The sequence below is a fragment of the Hyla sarda genome, chromosome 4 (assembly GCF_029499605.1).
Source record: "Hyla sarda isolate aHylSar1 chromosome 4, aHylSar1.hap1, whole genome shotgun sequence".
Classification (NCBI taxonomy): Eukaryota; Metazoa; Chordata; class Amphibia; order Anura; family Hylidae; genus Hyla; species Hyla sarda.
In genome coordinates, this window is record NC_079192.1 from 330,618,837 (window position 1) to 330,639,428 (window position 20,592).

At 40.4% G+C, this 20,592-nt stretch overlaps 1 protein-coding gene across 4 annotated transcripts in view; it reads left to right on the top strand.

Annotated features, from left to right (window-relative positions):
* Positions 1-20,592, top strand: part of ACSL6 (acyl-CoA synthetase long chain family member 6) — a 207,867-nt gene that overhangs the window by 64,581 nt on the left and 122,694 nt on the right. Inside the window, exon 1 of one of the 4 annotated variants that reach the window (XM_056575060.1) lies at positions 2,332-2,539. The exons of the other annotated variants lie outside the window; for them this stretch is intronic. Coding sequence (XP_056431035.1) covers positions 2,476-2,539 — 64 coding nt within the window. The 5' untranslated portion in view covers positions 2,332-2,475. Of the gene's footprint in view, positions 1-2,331; positions 2,540-20,592 lie in introns of those variants that run through there. 4 annotated transcript variants of the gene reach the window in all.

Genomic DNA, 20,592 nt, shown 5'->3' on the forward strand with positions numbered 1-20,592 from the left:
TCCCATTCTCTCCTCCCCATGTTTTTCTTCTTACCTGGCCAGCAGGCTCGGGTGCAGGGGCTCCTGATGTCCTCTGCGCTGCACTTACTGAGAGGCTGTGAGCAGCAGCAGCTGCGGGCAATAAGGATTGACGCTCCTGACATCACTCATCAGTGCACGCAGCCACCGCTGCTGCTCTCAGTAAGTGCAGCGCAGAGGACATCAGGAGAACATCAAACCCGCTGAGAGCCCTTGCACCTGAGCCTGCTGGCCAGTTAAGAAGAACAACAGGGGGAGGAGGGAAGGGGAAAAGTAATGTGGCACAAGGGGTAAGGGGGGGATGATTTGGCACAGGGGGATAAAGGGGGAATGAAATGGCACAGGAGGAAATAAATTTCACAGTGGGTGGTAAAGAGGGGGTGACGAATTTGCACAGGGGTAATAAAAGGAGGAATTAAATGGCACGGGGGGATCAAGGGGAAATGTGGCACAGGGGGGGGTAAGGTGGGAATGATTTGGTACAGGGGGAATAAAGTGGAACAGTGTATATGGGGGAATGAAATGGCACAGAAGGGTTCAAACGGGGAAGAATTAAGTGGCATTGGAGGGATCAAAAGTGGGAATGGCACAGGGTATAAAGAGGGGTGAAATGGTACAGGGGGTGATTCAACAGCAGTGAGAGATTCTACTGTAATATTGCCTTTTAATCAAGCCTTTAATTAGTCAATCGGCAGAATCATCGATCAATGGTTTCCTATGATAAACCATTGATCAATGTAAAAGATCAGTGTGTGCAGTGTTATAGCCCCCTATGGGGGCTATAACATTGCAAAGAAATAGTGGGGAAAAAAAGTTAATAAAGATCATTTAACCCCTTCCCTAATAAAAGTTTTAATCACCCCCCCCCCCCTTTTACCATAAAAAAACAAAACAAAAAACAATGTAAATAAAAATAAACGTGGTATCGCCACTTGCGGAAATGTCCGAATTATAAAAATATATAGTTAATTAAACAGCACGGTCAATGGCGTACGCGCAAAAAATAAGCCATCATATGGATTTTTAGGTGCAAAATTGAAAGAGTTATGATTTTTTTAAAGGTAAGGAGGAAAAAATGAAAGTGCAAAAATGGAAAACCCCCTGGTCCTTAAGGGGTTAAGTAGCCCTGACATGAACCAAAGTGAACATCTCTGGAGATTTTTTTATTTTAGCACAAGGCCACAATATAGCAAAATTAGAAAAAAAAGTGAAAACCTCGGAAGATTTTGCACTTGGAATGCATTGTGTGTATTATCATGCTCTGTAAGATTTACTAGCACATTGAAGGAATTACCGTATTTTTCGCCCTATAGGACGCACCGGCATATAAGACGCACCCAATTTTAAAGGTGCAAAATCTAGAAAAAAAAAAGATTCTGAACCCAACAGTGATCTTCAACCTGTGGACCTCCAGATGTGGCAAAACTACAACTACCAGCATGCCCGGACAGCCAACGGCTGTCCGGGCATGCTGGGAGTTGTAGTTTTGCCACATCTGGAGGTCCGCAGGTTGAAGACCACTGGATAGGAGGTAATACTCACGTGTCCCCGCCGCTCAGGACTCGTCACTGCTGCCCTGGATGTCGCTTCATCGCTGTTGTCGCGTCCCTGTGGTGTCCCCAACGCTCTGGACGTCTTCTTCCCTGGGATCCACGCTCTCTGTCGCCGTCATCACGTCGCTACGCAGGCGACTTGATGACGTCGAAGGAGAGCTCCGGCCATGCAGGGGGAGAGGAGACAGGTAAGGTCCCTCCCGGTGTCCTGTAAGCTGTTCGGGACGCCATGATTTCACCGCGGCGGTCCCGAACAGCCTGACTGAACAGCCGGGTTAGTGTCACTTTCGCTTCAGACGCGGCGGTCAGCTTTTATCGCCGCGTCTGAAGGGTTAATACAGGACATCACCGCGATCAGTGATGTCCTGTATTAGCCGCGGGTCCCGGCCATTGATGGCCACAGGCGCTGCCGCGATAGGTGTGTATTCGCTGTATAAGATGCACCAACAGTTTTGGGGAAGAAAAAGTGCGTCTTATATGGCGAAAAATACGTTATTTATTGCCCGGTGTCTTCCTAGTATGGTCATCCCCCGTATATTGACTTCATCAATACTCTCTTTAGTTCACTGACTAGAATAGAGCTATATAAATCTCTGCCTGGCACTGGCTGGAATGAACCTGCTTTCTGCAGTGGAAGAATAACCTCCTGGGATGCTTGTGTTGTGTCTAAGGAAGTGTAAGCTGACATCAGCCAAGATGAACTCATTTGGACACTTTACAGATGGGAAGGGGGAGGGCTCACTGGGTAACAGGCGACTGTCAAGATTCATGGAGCATTTTACTTTAAGAGCTGGTTGTGTAAGGTTACCTGCAGCAGTGTCCTGTGTGCACCTCCACAATATGAGCAGGGTCTCCGCACACTCAGGAAACTGCTCAGAGGAGCTTATTCTCCTCAGGATGGGTCATGTGCAGCATTAAGACAAGCTACAAGGGCTCTTACGTCAGTCTGCGGGGGATATGTACACAAGGTAAGATGTCTTCATTTTCTAACTGCTTTATTCATGTCAAAAGAGGAATATAGTATTATACTGTTATTGTGAATATAGTATTATACTGTTTTTGTGTATATAGTATTATACTGTTATTGTGGACATAGTGTGAATATAGTATTATACTGTTATGGTGAATATAGTATTATACTGTTATTGTGAGTATAGTATTATACTGTTATTGTGAGTATAGTATTATACTGTTATTGTGAGTATAGTATTATACTGTTATTGTGAGTATAGTATTATACTGTTATTGTGAGTATAGTATTATACTGTTATTGTGAGTATAGTATTATACTGTTATTGTGAAATAGTATTATACTGTTATTGTGAATATAGTATTATACTGTTATTGTGAGTATAGTATTATACTGTTATGGTGAATATAGTGTTATACTGTTATTGTGAATATAGTATTATACTGTTATTGTGAGTATAGTATTATACTGTTATTGTGAGTATAGTATTATACTGTTATTGTGAATATAGTATTATACTGTTATGGTGAATATAGTGTTATACTGTTATTGTGAATATAGTATTATACTGTTATTGTGAGTATAGTATTATACGGTTATGGTGAATATAGTATTATACTGTTATTGTGAATATAGTATTATACTGTTATTGTGAGTATAGTATTATACTGTTATGGTGAATATAGTATTATACTGTTATGGTGAATATAGTATTATACTGTTATGGTGAATATAGTATTATACTGTTATTGTGAATATAGTATTATACTGTTATTGTGGACATAGTGTGAATATAGTATTATACTGTTATTGTGAGTATAGTATTATACTGTTCTGGTGAATATAGTATTATACTGTTATTGTGGACATAGTATATCACAGTTATGGTGAACATATTATTATACTGTTATTGTGAATATAGTATTATACTGTTATGGTGAATATAGTATTATACTGTTATGGTGAATATAGTATTATACTGTTATGGTGAATATAGTATTATACTGTTATGGTGAATATAGTATTATACTGTTATGGTGGATATAGCATTATACAGTTATGGTGAATATAGTATTATACTGTTATTGGGAACATAGTATTATACTGTTATTGTGAGTATAGTATTATACTGTTATGGTGAATATAGTATTATACTGTTATGGTGAATATAGTATTATACTGTTATGGTGAATATAGTATTATACTGTTATTGTGAATATAGTATTATACTGTTATTGTGGACATAGTGTGAATATAGTATTATACTGTTATTGTGAGTATAGTATTATACTGTTCTGGTGAATATAGTATTATACTGTTATTGTGGACATAGTATATCACAGTTATGGTGAACATATTATTATACTGTTATTGTGAATATAGTATTATACTGTTATGGTGAATATAGTATTATACTGTTATGGTGAATATAGTATTATACTGTTATGGTGGATATAGCATTATACTGTTATGGTGAATATAGTATTATACTGTTATTGGGAACATAGTATTATACTGTTATTGTGAATATAGTATTATACTGTTATGGTGAATATAGTATTATACTGTTTTATGGTGAATATAGTATTATACTGTTATGGTGAATATAGTATTATACTGTTATTGGGAACATAGTATTATACTGTTATGGTGAATATAGTATTATACTGTTATTGTGGACATAGTATTATACTGTTATGGTGAATATAGTATTATACTGTTATGGTGAATATAGTATTATACTGTTATGGTGAATATAGTATTATACTGTTATTGTGGACATAGTATTATACTGTTATGGTGAATATAGTATTATACTGTTATGGTGAATATAGTATTATACTGTTATTGTGAATATAGTATTATACTGTTATTGTGAATATAGTATTATACTGTTATTGTGGATATAGTGTTACACTGTTATTGTGGACATATTATTATACTGTTATTGTGGACATATTATTATACTGTTATTGTGGACATAGTATTATACTTTTATTGTGGACATATTATTATACTGTTATTGTGGACATATTATTATACTGTTATTGGGAACATAGTATTATACTGTTATGGTGAATATAGTATTATACTGTTATGGTGAATATAGTATTATACTGTTATTGTGGACATAGTATTACACTGTTATTGTGGACATAGTATTACACTGTTATTGTGGACATAGTATTACACTGTTATTGGGAACATAGTATTACACTGTTATTGGGAACATAGTATTATACTGTTATTGGGAACATAGTATTACACTGTTATTGGGAACATAGCATTACACTGTTATTGGGAACATAGTATTACACTGTTATTGGGAACATAGTATTATACTGTTATTGTGAATATAGTATTATACTGTTATGGTGAATATAGTATTATACTGTTTTATGGTGAATATAGTATTATACTGTTATGGTGAATATAGTATTATACTGTTATTGGGAACATAGTATTATACTGTTATGGTGAATATAGTATTATACTGTTATTGTGGACATAGTATTATACTGTTATGGTGAATATAGTATTATACTGTTATGGTGAATATAGTATTATACTGTTATGGTGAATATAGTATTATACTGTTATTGTGGACATAGTATTATACTGTTATGGTGAATATAGTATTATACTGTTATGGTGAATATAGTATTATACTGTTATTGTGAATATAGTATTATACTGTTATTGTGAATATAGTATTATACTGTTATTGTGGATATAGTGTTACACTGTTATTGTGGACATATTATTATACTGTTATTGTGGACATATTATTATACTGTTATTGTGGACATAGTATTATACTTTTATTGTGGACATATTATTATACTGTTATTGTGGACATATTATTATACTGTTATTGGGAACATAGTATTATACTGTTATGGTGAATATAGTATTATACTGTTATGGTGAATATAGTATTATACTGTTATTGTGGACATAGTATTACACTGTTATTGTGGACATAGTATTACACTGTTATTGTGGACATAGTATTACACTGTTATTGTGGACATAGTATTACACTGTTATTGGGAACATAGTATTACACTGTTATTGGGAACATAGTATTATACTGTTATTGGGAACATAGTATTACACTGTTATTGGGAACATAGCATTACACTGTTATTGGGAACATAGTATTATACTGTTATTGGGAACATAGTATTACACTGTTATTGGGAACATAGTATTACACTGTTATTGGGAACATAGTATTACACTGTTATTGGGAACATAGTATTACACTGTTATTGGGAACAGTATTACACTGTTATTGGGAACATAGTATTACACTGTTATTGTGGACATAGTATTACACTGTTATTGGGAACATAGTATTACACTGTTATTGGGAACATAGTATTACACTGTTATTTGGAACATAGTATTACACTGTTATTGGGAACATAGTATTACACTGTTATTTGGAACATAGTATTATACTGTTATTGGGAACATAGTATTACACTGTTATTGGGAACATAGTATTATACTGTTATTGTGGACATAGTATTACACTGTTATTGTGGACATAGTATTACACTGTTATTGGGAACATAGTATTACACTGGTATTGGGAACATAGTATTACACTGGTATTGGGAACATAGTATTACACTGTTATTGGGAACATAGTATTACACTGTTATTGTGGACATAGTATTACACTGTTATTGTGGACATAGTATTACACTGTTATTGGGAACATAGTATTACACTGTTATTGGGAACATAGTATTACACTGTTATTGGGAACATAGTATTACACTGTTATTGGGAACATAGTATTACACTGTTATTGGGAACATAGTATTACACTGTTATTGGGAACATAGTATTACACTGTTATTGGGAACATAGTATTCTACTGTTATTGGGAACATAGTATTACACTGTTATTGTGGACATAGTATTACACTGTTATTGTGGACATAGTATTACACTGTTATTGGGAACATAGTATTCTACTGTTATTGGGAACATAGTATTACACTGTTATTGGGAACATAGTATTACACTGTTATTGGGAACATAGTATTATACTGTTATTGTGGACATAGTATTACACTGTTATTGGGAACATAGTATTACACTGTTATTGTGGACATAGTATTACACTGTTATTGGGAACATAGTATTACACTGTTATTGGGAACATAGTATTACACTGTTATTGGGAACATAGTATTACACTGTTATTGGGAACATAGTATTACACTGTTATTGGGAACATAGTATTACACTGTTATTGGGAACATAGTATTACACTGTTATTGTGGACATAGTATTACACTGTTATTGGGAACATAGTATTCTACTGTTATTGGGAACATAGTATTACACTGTTATTGGGAACATAGTATTATACTGTTATTGTGGACATAGTATTACACTGTTATTGTGGACATAGTATTACACTGTTATTGGGAACATAGTATTATACTGTTATTGTGGACATAGTATTACACTGTTATTGTGGACATAGTATTACACTGTTATTGTGGACATAGTATTACACTGTTATTGGGAACATAGTATTACACTGTTATTGTGGACATAGTATTACACTGTTATTGTGGACATAGTATTATACTGTTATTGGGAACATAGTATTATACTGTTATTGGGAACATAGTATTACACTGTTATTGGGAACATAGTATTACACTGTTATTGGGGACATAGTATTACACTGTTATTGGGAACATAGTATTACACTGTTATTGTGGACATAGTATTACACTGTTATTGTGGACATAGTATTACACTGTTATTGTGGACATAGTATTACACTGTTATTGTGGACATAGTATTACACTGTTATTGGGAACATAGTATTACACTGTTATTGGGAACATAGTATTACACTGTTATTGGGAACATAGTATTACACTGTTATTGGGAACATAGTATTCTACTGTTATTGGGAACATAGTATTACACTGTTATTGGGAACATAGTATTATACTGTTATTGTGGACATAGCATTACACTGTTATTGTGGACATAGTATTACACTGTTATTGGGAACATAGTATTACACTGTTATTGGGAACATAGTATTACACTGTTATTGGGAACTGGCATAGAAATAAAGGGCTCTTGGTGGGGTGAATGTAGAATGTCTGTCCTGAGCGGATAAATAAATCTGTATTTTACATACAGTACTAATAAATGATAGTGTTGCTTCATTTTCTACACCATACACTAGATACACCATGCACTTTAGAATGCTGTCACTGTATTTCCAGCAATGCATATTTCTGTAGAACCAATTGTGCAATAGCTCATTGTGAATTTCCCAAATAGATGGTTTGGATGTTTAACATCTTTTCAGGTAATCTTTACACCTCTTTTTTGTACCATTTTTTTTATTGTTTAAATATTAATAGTAATATCTGATTTGTAAATAGATATCATATTAAGTTATGATGATCCTGAGTTACAAAATATGTAACAGTAAAGGCATTCTTAAATCTGCAAGCTTCAGAGCTGAAATCTACTGTTATACCTTACTAGAATTAAACACTTGTCAGTGACAGTTTGCCTATTAGCACATGCATTAGGGCTCATTGGCTTTAAAGGAGAACTATGACAAAAATGAACTTATTCCCTATTCACAGCATAGGGGATAAGTAGCTGATCGCTGGGAGGATCTGACTGCTGGGCCCTCCCATGATCTCTCAGACAAGACCTGGCACTCAGCGAGGAGCATGTGCTGCAGATAGCATGGGTTTTATTTCTATGGAGCCCTGTAGACGGCAGGCGCTCCTCAGTGACAGAGCTGGGGTCCAATCTCAGCGGTCGGACCCCTCATGATCAGCTACTTATCCCCTATCCTGTGAATAGAGGATAACTTTACTTTCCCTGGAGTACTCCTTTAAGCGCATTGCTGCCAATATAGTTCTCAAGGATCTTTATGAAGTACTGCACACTTCTTATTCTAGAAATCAGGGACAACTACTCCACTATATCACCATAGTTTCACAGAAGCATGTTTAACTTCTGTTAACCCCTTAAGGACTCAGCCCATTTTGGCCTTAAGGACTCAGACAATTTAATTTTTACGTTTTCATTTTTTCCTCCTCGCCTTCTAAAAATCATAACTCTTTTATATTTTCATCCACAGACTAGTATGAGGGCTTGTTTTTTGCGCGACCAGTTGTCCTTTGTAATGACATCACTCATTATATCATAAAATGTATGGCGCAACCAAAAAACACTATTTTTGTGGGGAAATTAAAACGAAAAACGCAATTTTGCTAATTTTGGAAGGTTTTGTTTTCACGCCGTACAATTTCTGGTAAAAATGACATGTGTTCTTTATTCTGAGGGTCAATACGATTAAAATGATACCCATTATTATATACTTTTATATTATTGTTGCGCTTAAAAAAAATCACAAACTTTTTAACCAAATTAGTACGTTTATAATCCCTTTATTTTGATGACCTATAACTTTTTTATTTTTCCGTATAAGCGGCGGTATGGGGGCTCATTTTTTGCGCCATGATCTGTACTTTTTTTTGATACCACATTTGTATATAAAAAACTTTTAATACATTTTTATAATTTTTTTTTTAATAAAATGTATTAAAAAAGTAGGAATTTTGGACTTTTTTAATTTTTTTTCGTTCACGCCGTTCACCGTACGGGATCATTAACATTTTATTTTAATAGTTTGGACATTTACGCACGCGGGGATACCAAATATGTCTATAAAAAATGTTTTTTACGCTTTTTGGGGGTAAAATAGGAAAAAACGGACGTTTTACTTTTTTATTGGGGGAGGGGATTTTTCACTTTTTTTTTACTTTTACTTTTACATTTTTTTACATTTTTTTTTACACTTGAATAGTCCCCATAGGGGACTATTCATAGCAATACCATGATTGCTAATACTGATCTGTTCTATGTATAGGACATAGAACAGATCAGTATTATCGGTCATCTCCTGCTCTGGTCTGCTCGATCACAGACCAGAGCAGGAGACGCCGGGAGCCGCACGGAGGAAGGTGAGGGGACCTCCGTGTGGCGTTATGAATGATCGGATCCCCGCAGCAGCGCTGCGGGCGATCCGATCGTTCATTTTAATCGCGAACTCCCGCAGATGCCGGGATCTGTATTGATCCCGGCACCTGAGGGGTTAATGGCGGATGCCCGCGAGATCGCGGGCGTCGGCCATTGCCGGCGGGTCCCTGGCTGCGATCAGCAGCCGGGATCAGCCGCGCATGACACGGGCATCGCTCCGATGCCCGCGGTTATGCTTAGGACGTAAATGTACGTCCTGGTGCGTTATGTACCACCTCACCAGGACGTACATTTACGTCCTGCGTCCTTAAGGGGTTAAAGGCCATCTCTGCCTCTTTTAATTTCTCTAGTTTTCATATTGAAAGTGTACCTGTGGTTTCAGGTAGCTTTTTAGCATGAGGTGCCATGTGTATACAGGGGCAAACCTATAGGGGTTGAGAGGTAGCAGTTACATCGGGACCCTGTGACTTGAGGTACCTTTGCCCTGTAAGAAGACACCAGTAGTATGAATGGCACATGATAGACATGGGCCCCGTTACAGATTTTGCATTAGGTCCCATAAACTGCCCATACGTTATGTCTTCGTGTGTGTATGACGATTCTATAACTTGTGTCAAATACGTTTCTCCAGTTTTTCCCTCCATAGACATCATGTCTAATTTTCGGTTATCCCTAAGCTAGTGGGTGTAGACTAGCCTCTATGATGTCCCCTGTACACTGTCCCCTGGATGGAGGGGCAACAGAAAAGAAGTCTGATAAGTGGAGAAAGATGAATTGTTCTCTGATAAGATTTATTAGAACGTTTTTCATATTTGCTTATACGTTTGATGCAGTTATGCAATATTTGTTGAAAGTGTGGTGACTGTTTAAAATCTTTGACTTTTGGCTTGTGTTCTCTTTGCTTATAAACAAAGATGCCAGGTTAACAAGAATAAACAGGGATAAATCGCTAACTACTGGAGTTGACTCTTTCACAGGCATTGAATGAGAGCAAACTGCCAGGTTAAATAGGCAACCCCACACGATCTCTCCTCCGGACCGTAACCTTTCCAGTGAACCAAATACTGGGCAAAATTTTGTACCCTTAGACTATCCAGTATTTTGGAGACCTCATACTCCAGTTCTCCGTCGATCTCAACTGGAGGAGGTAACATCGGGACAGGAGACTGAGTAGGAACATACAGTTTTAACAAAGAGCAGTGAAACACATTATGAACCTTAACCCCTTAAGAACTGAAGGTGTACCCATGAAATCCCTGCTCTGCCCACCCCTGGATGTCAAGGCAGAGCGGGGAGAAGATGGCGGCGGGCAGCGGCAAGATCAGCGGCAGAGGCAGCAGTGAAGATCAGTGGTAAGTGATCTTCACCGCTGCCTTCTAGAAGTTGCCAAACTACAACTCCCGGCATGCCCAGACATCCAAAGGCTGTCTAGGTATGCTGGGAGTTGTAGTTTTGCAACATCTGGAGGGCCACAGTTTGGAGACCACTATACAGTAGTGCCAAGCTGTAGTCTTCCAGAGGTTGCAAAACTGCCACTCCAAGCATGCTCAGACTGCCCAGGCATGCTGGGTGTTGTAGTTCGGCAATATCTGGCCCTTTAGATGTTGCCAAACTACAACTCCCAGCATGCCTGGGCAGTCTGAGCATGCTTGGAGTTGTAGTTTTGCAACATCTGAAGGGCTACAGTTTGGACAATACTACACAGTGGTCTCCAAACTGTTCTCCTCCAGTTGTTGCATAACTACAACTCCCAACATGCCCTTTGGCTGTCTGGGCATGCTGAAAGCTGTAGTTTTGCAACAACTGGAGGTACACTGGTTGGGAAACATTGTGTGATTCCTAACTATGTTTCCAAACCCATGTGCCTCCAGCTGTTGCAAAACTATAACTCCTAGCTTGCACTGACAAACCATGCATGCTGGTAGTTGTAGTTTTTCAACAGCTGGAGGCACACAGGTTGGGAAACACGGAGTTAAGTAACTCTTAGTTATGCAACCAGTGTGCCTCCAGCTGTTGCATAACTACAACCCCCAGCATGCACGGACAGCCAAGGGGCATGCTGGAAGTTGTAGTTATGCAACAGCTGGAGGCATACTACTAAAACTTCCAGCATGCCCTTTGACTGTCCGTGCATGCTGGGGGTTGTAGTTATGCAACAGCTGGAGGCTTACAACTACAAGTTCCAGCATGCCCTTCAGCTGTCACTGCATGCTGAGAGTTGTAGTTTTTGCAACAGCTGAAGGCACACTGGTTGCGAAACACAGTTTACCTAACTCAGTGTTTCGCAACCAGTGCGCCTCCAGCTGTTGCAAACTACAACTCCCAGCATGCCCTTTGGCTGTCCGTACATGCTGTAAGTTGTACTTTTGCAACAGCTGGAGGCACACTAGTTGCGAAACTTTGAGTTAAGTAAACTCTGTGTTTTGCAACCAGTGTGCCTCCAGCGGTTTCATAACTACAACCCCCAGCATGCATGGACAGCCATAGAGCATGCTGGGAGTTGTAGTTTTGCAACAGCTGGAGGTTTGCTCAACCCCCCATGTGAATGTATAGGGTACATTCACAAGGGCGGGGGTTTACAGCGAGTTTCTCACTGCAAGTTTGAGATGCAGCAAATTTTCCGCTGCAGCTCAAACTCCCAGCGGTAAACTCGCTGTGAACCCCCGCCTGTGTGAATGTACGCTAAAAACACTACACCTGCACAAAATTAAAAGTACACATTTAAATGTCTGGTATGGCACGGTTTCTAAAACTGAGCCTCCAGCTGTTGCAAAACAACAATTCCCAGTGTTGCCAGACAGCCATTGACTGTCCAGGCATGCTGGGAGTTTTGCAACAGCTCGAGGCACCTTGTTTGTGAAACACTGCCCTAGGGTAATTTTGGTATCTGAGGCAAGTGTAATTCTTGCATCCGGGTCCGTCCCTATGCAAATCCCTAATTTAAGCCTCAAATGCACATGGTGCTCTCTCACTTCGGATCCTTGTCGTATTTCAAGGCAACAGTTTAGGGTCACACATGGGGTATTTCTGTACTCTGGAGAAATTGCCTAACAAATTTATGGGGGCGTTTTCTCCTTTTTACCCCTTATGAAAAGGTATAGTTGGGGTCTACTCCAGCATGTTATTGTAAAAAAATAAAAAATTTTACACTAACATGTTGGTGTTGCCCCATACTTTTCATTTTCACAAGAAGTAAAAGGAAAAAAATACCCCCAAAATTTGTTACGCAATTTCTTCTGAGTATGGACATACTCCATATATGGACGTGAAATGCTCTGCGGATGCACAACAAGGCTCAGGAATGAAAGCGCCATGTACATTTGAGGTGATTTGCACAGGGGTGGCTGATAGTTACAGTGGTTCTGACATGAACGCAAAAAAAAAAACACCCACGTGACCCCATTTTGGAAACTACACCACTCACAGAACGTAACAAGGGGTTTAGTGAGCTTTAACACCCCACAGGTTTTTGAAGAATTTTCGTTAAAGTTGGACGTGAAAATGAAAATTTTTTAATTTTTTCACTAAAATGCTGGTGTTATCCCAAATGTTTGGTTTTCACAAGGGGTAATAGGAAAAAAGCCCACCAAAATTTGTAACCCCATTTCTTATGAGTATGAAAATGCCCCATATTGGGATGTAAAGTGCTCTGCGGGCAAACTACAATGCTCAGAAGAGAAGGAGCGCCATTGGGCTTTTGGAGAGAGAATGTGATTGGAATTGAAGGCCATGTGTGTTTACAAACCCCCCGTGGTGCCAGAACAGTGTCCCCCCCCCCCCATGTGACCCCATTTTGGAAACTACACCCCTCACAGAATGTAATTAGTGGTACAGTGAGCATTTACACCCCACAGATTTTTTGAACAGTGGGGTGTGAAAATGAAAAATGTAATTTTTAATTTGCACACCCCACTGTTCCAAAGATCTGTCAAACGCCAATGGGGTGTAAATGGTCACTGCACTTCTTATTAAATTATGTGAGTAGTGTAGTTTCCAAAATGGGGTCACATGTGGGGGGTTTCTGCTGTTCTGGCACCATGGGAGGTTTGTAAATGCACATGGCCCCGACTTCAATTTCAGCAAAATTCTCACTCCAAAAGTCCAGTGGCGCTCCTTCTGTTCTGAGACCTGTAGTGCGCCAGCAGAGTATTTAACATCCACATTTGGGGCATTTTCTTAATCGGGAGAAACTGGGCTTCAAATTTTGGGGTCCATTTTCTCCTATTACACCATGTGAAAATGAAAAATTTGGAGTAACACCATTATTTTAGTGTTATACAATCAAATTTTTCACTTTTTCTGCCCACTGTTCAAAAAACCTGTGAGGTGTAAGTACTCACTGTAACCCTTGTTACGTTCCTGGAAGGGTCTAGTTTCCAAAATGGTGTCTCAAGTTGGGGGTTTCTGCCGTTCTGGCACCATGGGGGGTTTGTAAATGCACATGGCCCTGACTTCAATTTCAGCAAAATTCTCTCTCCAAAAGTGCAATGGTGCTCCTTCTGTTCTGAGACCTGTAGTGCGCCAGCAGAGCACTTAATGTCAACATATGGGGCGTTTTCTTAAACTGGAGAAATTGGGCTTCAAATTTTCAGGTCCCTTTTCTCCTATTACCCCTTGTGTAAAAGAAAAAATTGGGGTAACACCATCATTTTAGTGTTAAAAATCTAATTTTTCATTTGTACGTCCAACTTCAACTCAAACTCGTCAAATACCTGTGAGATGTTAAGGCTCACTATACCCCTTGTTACGTTCCTTAAGGGGTGTAGTTTCCAAATTAGTATGCCATGTGTTTTTTTTTGTTTAGTTTTTTTTGCTGTTCTTGCACCCTGGGGACTTTCTAAGTGCAACATGCCTCCCAAAAACCATTTCAGCAAAATTCTTTCAAAAAGCCAAGTTTTGCTCCTTCTCTTCTGAGCATTGTACTGCGCCAGCAGAGCATTTGACATCCACATATGGGGAGAAATTGGGCTTCAAATTTTGGTGTCCATTTTCTCTTATTATCCCTTATGAAAAAGAAAAATTTGGGGTAACACCATCATTTTAGTGTTAAAAATCAAATTTTTCATTTTCATGTCCAATTTCAACGCAAAGTCGTCAAACACCTGTGAGGTGTTAATGCTCACTTTCCCCCTTGTTATGTTCCTTGAGGGGTGATGTTTCCAAAATAGTATGCCATGGGTTGTTTTGTTGTTCTGGCACCATGGGGGCTTCCTAAATGCAACATTACCCCCAAAAACCATGACAGCAAAATTTGTTTTCAAAAATCCCAGTTTCTCTTTCCCTCTTGAGCCATGTTGTGAGACCACTTTATGTCAAGATATGAGGTATTTCCATACTCGAGAGAAATTGGGCTAGAAATTTTGGGGGGCTTTTTCTCCTTATACCACTTTTAAAAATGAAAAAAAAATGGGGCTACAAGAACATGTTAGTGTAAAAAATGCAGATTTTGATTTTTCTCCTCCATTTTGCTGCTATTCTTGTGAAACACCTAAAGGGTTAACAAACTTTCTGAATGTCATTTTGAATACTTTGAGGGGTGTAGTTTCTATAATGGGGTCATTTATGGGGTATTTCTCACAGGGCCTCATTGTTCCAAGCTAGCTCAGAGGCTAGGGTGCGAAACTGTATGGCGTATTCGCCCACTGAAGAACTCCCTTGGACGAGATTTAATAGAGCCGTCTCGGCTGAGGAAGCCCGGGCTGGCTCCTCAAAGACACTGCATACTTCGGAGAAGAATGACTGGATGGAAGCAGTGGCAGGATCGTTGCGGTCCCAAAGCGGTGTGGCCCAGGACAAGGCCTTTCCAGATAGCAGGCTGACCACGAATGCGACCTTAGAACGTTCTGTAGGGAATTGGTCCGACAACATCTCCAGATGCTGAGAGCACTCGGTCAGGAACCCACGGCACAGCTTAGAGTCCCCACTGAGGTTGTCAGGCAGAGAGAGGCGGACCCTGGACGTGGAGGCGGCAGCGCGCTGTGAAGGAGATGATTGCTGCAGTGAAGGCAGAAGCTGCTGAAGCATGGCAGTCAACTGTGACAGCTGTTGTCCTTGTTGGGCAATCTGATGCGACTGCTGGAAGACCACGGAGGTGAAGTCAGTGATACTGGACAGCAGCACCTCAGCGGGATCCATGGCCGGATCTACTGTCAGGATCCGGACTGGTATGCAGGAAGGGCACTGGAGTGGATCCTCTGTGTCAGTGAGGCGATGGCGTGGGCCGTACCAGGGGATCGGAATCTAAGAGGTCACTGGTTTTCACCAGAGCCCACCGCAAAGCGGGATGGACTTGCTGCGGCAGGTAACCCCCAGGTCGTTCCACCCGATAGCGACTCAACCTCACTGACAGCTGAGACTGGCGTGGTACACAAGGACAAGGCAAGGCGAGGTCAGACGTAGCAGAAGGTCAAGGCAGGCGGCAAGGTTCGTAGTCAGGGGCAACGGCAAGGGGTCTGGATACACAGGCTAGGGAACACAAACGCTTTCTCAGGGCACAAGGCAACAAGATTCGGTGAGGACAGGAAGGGGAAGTGGAATATAAAGTGTAGGGAGTGATTGGAACTGATTGGGCCAGGCACCAATTAATGGTGCACTGGCCCTTTAAATCTGAGAGACCCGGCGCGCGCGCGGCCCCGCTCTCTAGGGCGTGCGCGTGCCGGGTCTCTCAGATTTAAAGGGCCAGTGCACCATTAATTGGTGCCTGGCCCCATCAGTTCCAATTGAGCAGGAGGACTGGGCAGGTGAGAGGAACAGGATGCGACCTGCGGGCAGGCACATCCCACCGCGCGGATCGCATCCCCGCCGGGGGACACAGAGCAGCGCTCCCGGCCAGCGAGTCTGACCGGGGCGCTGCAAGCCAGAACAGAACGCCGCAAGCGCTCCGGGGGAGGAGCGGGACCCGGAGCGCTCAGCGTTACAACCAGATACTCAAAATGACCCTCAGGGGTACTAAAAGCAGTTTTCCATTCATCACCCTCTTTTTTTATTCTGATCAAGTTATAAGCCTCTCGAAGGTCCAGTTTAGAGAACCAACATGCCACCTGTATTTGATTAAACAAATCTGGAATTAGAGATGATGGATATTTATTTTTGACTGTAATCATGTTCAGTCCCCAATAATCAATACAGGCCCTTAGCCCTCCGTCCTTCTTTGCCACAAAGAACCCTGCTCCCATAGAAGATACAGAAGGACAAATATGACCCTTTTGCAAACTTGACTGAATATAATCCTTCATAGCTTCTTTTTCAGGACCAGAAAAATTATAAATTCACCCCATAGGATACTTGGCATCAGGTACAAGTTCAATAGCACAGTCATAATCTTGGTGTGGGGGGCAAAGCAGAGGAGGCCTCCTCAGAAAAAAAAACATCACAAAAATCAGAAATAAATTTGGGTGGATTACTTTGGGCCACACCGAGAGTTGCAACACATGTAAGAATGCATTTATTTATACAATTCGGACCCCTTCTTGATGAGTTCTCCAGAGGACCAATCAAAGACAGGATTATGTTTTCTTAACTAAGAAAATCCCCAAATCACATTTACTGACCAAAGTTTCCAGAACACGAAAAATTGTATTTTTATTTTTTCAAACTGCAGAGAACCCACCAGTAATCCCACCTCTGGAGTGGAAGAACAGACACAACCCCCTGACAAGGGTGAATAATCCACTCCAGCAACGGGGATGGGACTTTCCAACAATTTCAAGGGTAAATTCAAAGACTTAATACAATTCAGATCAACAAAATTAGCAGCAGAACCAGAATCAACAAACGCTTTACCAAATACTTTTTTTTTTTCAAGAAAAAATATTTGAACTGGCAACTAAAGTTTAGAAGACCATTTCAGATATACCTGTGCGCCCAAATGACCTCCCCGATTGTCACTTGGGCGCTGACGTTTTTCCGGGGAGGACAATCTCCCTAACTGCATGGGTTGCTCAGAAGAGGCTTGAGAGGTAGGTAAAGAGGACAATATGGGGAAAGGAGAGTGAGAGACAGAAGAAACTGACCGTTCACGACTTCTCTCTCTAACATCCCTTAAGTCGTACTGCTAAAGTCATGGCCTGTTCTTATGAATCAGGTAATGGATAGCTCACCAGGACATCTTTTTAATAGCGTCAGATAATCCTAGTCTGAACTGACACCTAAGGGCTGGATCATTCCACCCAGACGCCATTTCCAAAAATCATCACAGTACTTCTCAGCCGTTCTTCGCCCCTGCTTCAGATTAACCAGCTGAGACTCTGCAAAGGCTGCTCGGTCAGGTTCATCATAAAGAAGGCCCAAAGCAGAAAATAAAGCATAGGGGATAAGATGTCAGATAAGATGTCACGTCCCCTCCCATAGACTTGCATTAAGGGGCAGGGTGTGATGTCACACGGGAGCGGAGTCGTGACGTCACGATCTTCCGTCCCGGTGGTCGAGATGGACTCAGCCTGAGGACCTCCAGTGGTTCTGGAAGCCGCTACAGGTGGATGCTGCATGGTAGATCCAGGGGGTCCCCAGCAGCGGGACCCAGGCGATCTGACATCTTATCCCCTATCCTTTGGATAGGGGATAAGATGTCTAGGGGTGAATTACCCCTTTAAAGTAAAGAGAGTGCCCACTCCTGGGGATCCCCTTGCAGCAATGACATAAAAAGTCCTACTCTCTGAACCTCTGTGCTAGTAGACTGTGGTCTTAGGCGAAAATACAGCTTACAACTCTCCCTGAACACAGCAAATCTCTTTCGGTCACCAGAAAAGCAGTCAGGAAGATTAATTTTTGGTTCACTTGAAACAGCTGGAGGACTGACCACTGGCTGAGCATTAGCTGTTTCCCGAGTCTGAACCCTTTCAACAAGGGACTGTACTAAATGTGTTAATTCCTGCATTTTCTGTACTGCAGCCATCACTGCTTCCATCTTAGAAAATGCAGATATGCGGCCTGTGAAAATGTCATGTATGGACAGGGAAGAAGTGCACACTATTCTCGCCCACTACCCTATCCCTGCCTACTTACGTACCTGCCCTAGGCAACGGGTCCGTAACTACGGTGCCAGTACCTCCCTAGACAAGTGAGGGACGTAAATTGTCAAAATAATAAAATACAATAATACAGACTCAGCAGGTCAAGTAGTGAACAGACAGGCTAACAAAGCAAAACTAACAAACTCGCACAACAAGTCAATGTCCACTTTCCGCGTCAAAAGCCAGGAGTAGTCAGAGTACAAAATCGCTAATATCAGAGAAAACAAGCCAAAAGTAAAAGATGCCTGGTTAACAAGAATTAACAGGAATAAATCGCTAGCTAATGGAGATGACTCTTTCACAAGCATTGAATGAGAGCAAACTGCCAGGTTAAATAGGCAACCCCGTAGGTGCTCTCATCAAAAGGTCAGCTGACTAGTTTTTTATTTTTTATTTTTTATTTTTTTTGCTTCCGAGATGAAACTACTTACCTGCCCACACATCTGCAGCAGCCTAAGTCTCTTTTGTTGTGTGGCCTCTACAATGTCCTTTCATTTTTATGGCGCCAGCTGAGCTGGTTAGCATATCAGACAACATGGACACATCAGGACACATACAGACCAATCAGGTATGGTGTTGGCATCTCACAATGTCTGCCAGTGCCAGATTTAGATAGGCAGCTGCTGACCAGAGGCACTTGTGATTGCCTCACGTAGGTTCTGATTTGGACCTTGTTGTGACATCCTTGTATTGACTTGTTTAGCTGATTTTTAGCCTATTGTTTTCCTTATGCCTTTTACTTTGCATTTAGGAATGGACCGTCACTCACTCCTAGAGTCGCTCTTTAGGACTGATAATCTCCGTAGGCAGGGACATGGGTTGAAGGTGGATATAAGAACTATATGTCTTTATCTTTCTCCTGACAACTTCCTGCTCAGACAATTTCTGGTTAGTGACTGGCTGACTGGGCAGTTACTGCTGAGACAAGCCTATCTAAAAAGCAGGTAAAAGCAGTGATGAGCGGGATCCAAAAGGATGTCAGACCAGGAAGGTATTACTTTTTTTTTTTTTTTTTTTTTTTTTTTTTTACAGCACCCACAGCCATATATGTTATGACCCTGGACAACCTCTTTAATATTCCTTACCGAATACTGTGTAGGTTCTCATCCAAAAAGGCTCAAGGTACTTTAAAACAGAGCTGTGAACCATAAATACAGCTTAATATCAGAGGTTGGACCCTCATCTGTTTAAGGCCCATACAATACATCTATATGTATCTGCGCATCAAATCTGCGCAGAATACTGTACGTGTGAATAGACCCTTAATCTGCCCGCTCTGGTTCTTCAGTCTGGCAACTGGGCACTGTGTATCAGTTGGAAATTCTGACATTAAGGGGCAGTGTGTATTAATAGCTACATGAATGTTTCATGCAGAGAAATGATTGCCCTTTGCCTTGTCTCTATATCATTTATCATTTATATGGAGAACAGAGATAAACAACATTACTGTTTTATGTAAGAGGCACTGTCATTATGAAAAACTTTTTATATTTTCTAGTACTACTGATAAGATGACATTTTTTAAATATACATTTATTTAAAAAAAAAAAAAAGTGAATTTTACTAAAAAAAATCTAAAATGAAAATAGCCGCCACTAGGGGTCATCTGTCTTTATGCAGACAGACTACTCTGTATATTACAGCATACTGGATACCGGCCGTAAAGTGTCCAGCTTTACTTGGAACAGATAGAAAATGAATGCAGAAAAACTACTGTGCAGTGATTTGCAGACTGCCAGGCTGACCCAGACTCAGAGCAGTTGAGTCATCCACAGGGTGGGAGAGAAATGGACACGCCCCTCCACAAGGCAAGAAGAGAAAGCAAGTGAGCAAGATATACATATTATTTGTTAGGGATATATAGGTCCTAGACACATAAAAAAATATGTACAGTACATGATCAGGATTAGGTACTGAGTAACATCACTTTTGTTTTTTGCAGGCTGTTGCTGCTTGGTTGGTATCTGGCTGATACTGAATATAC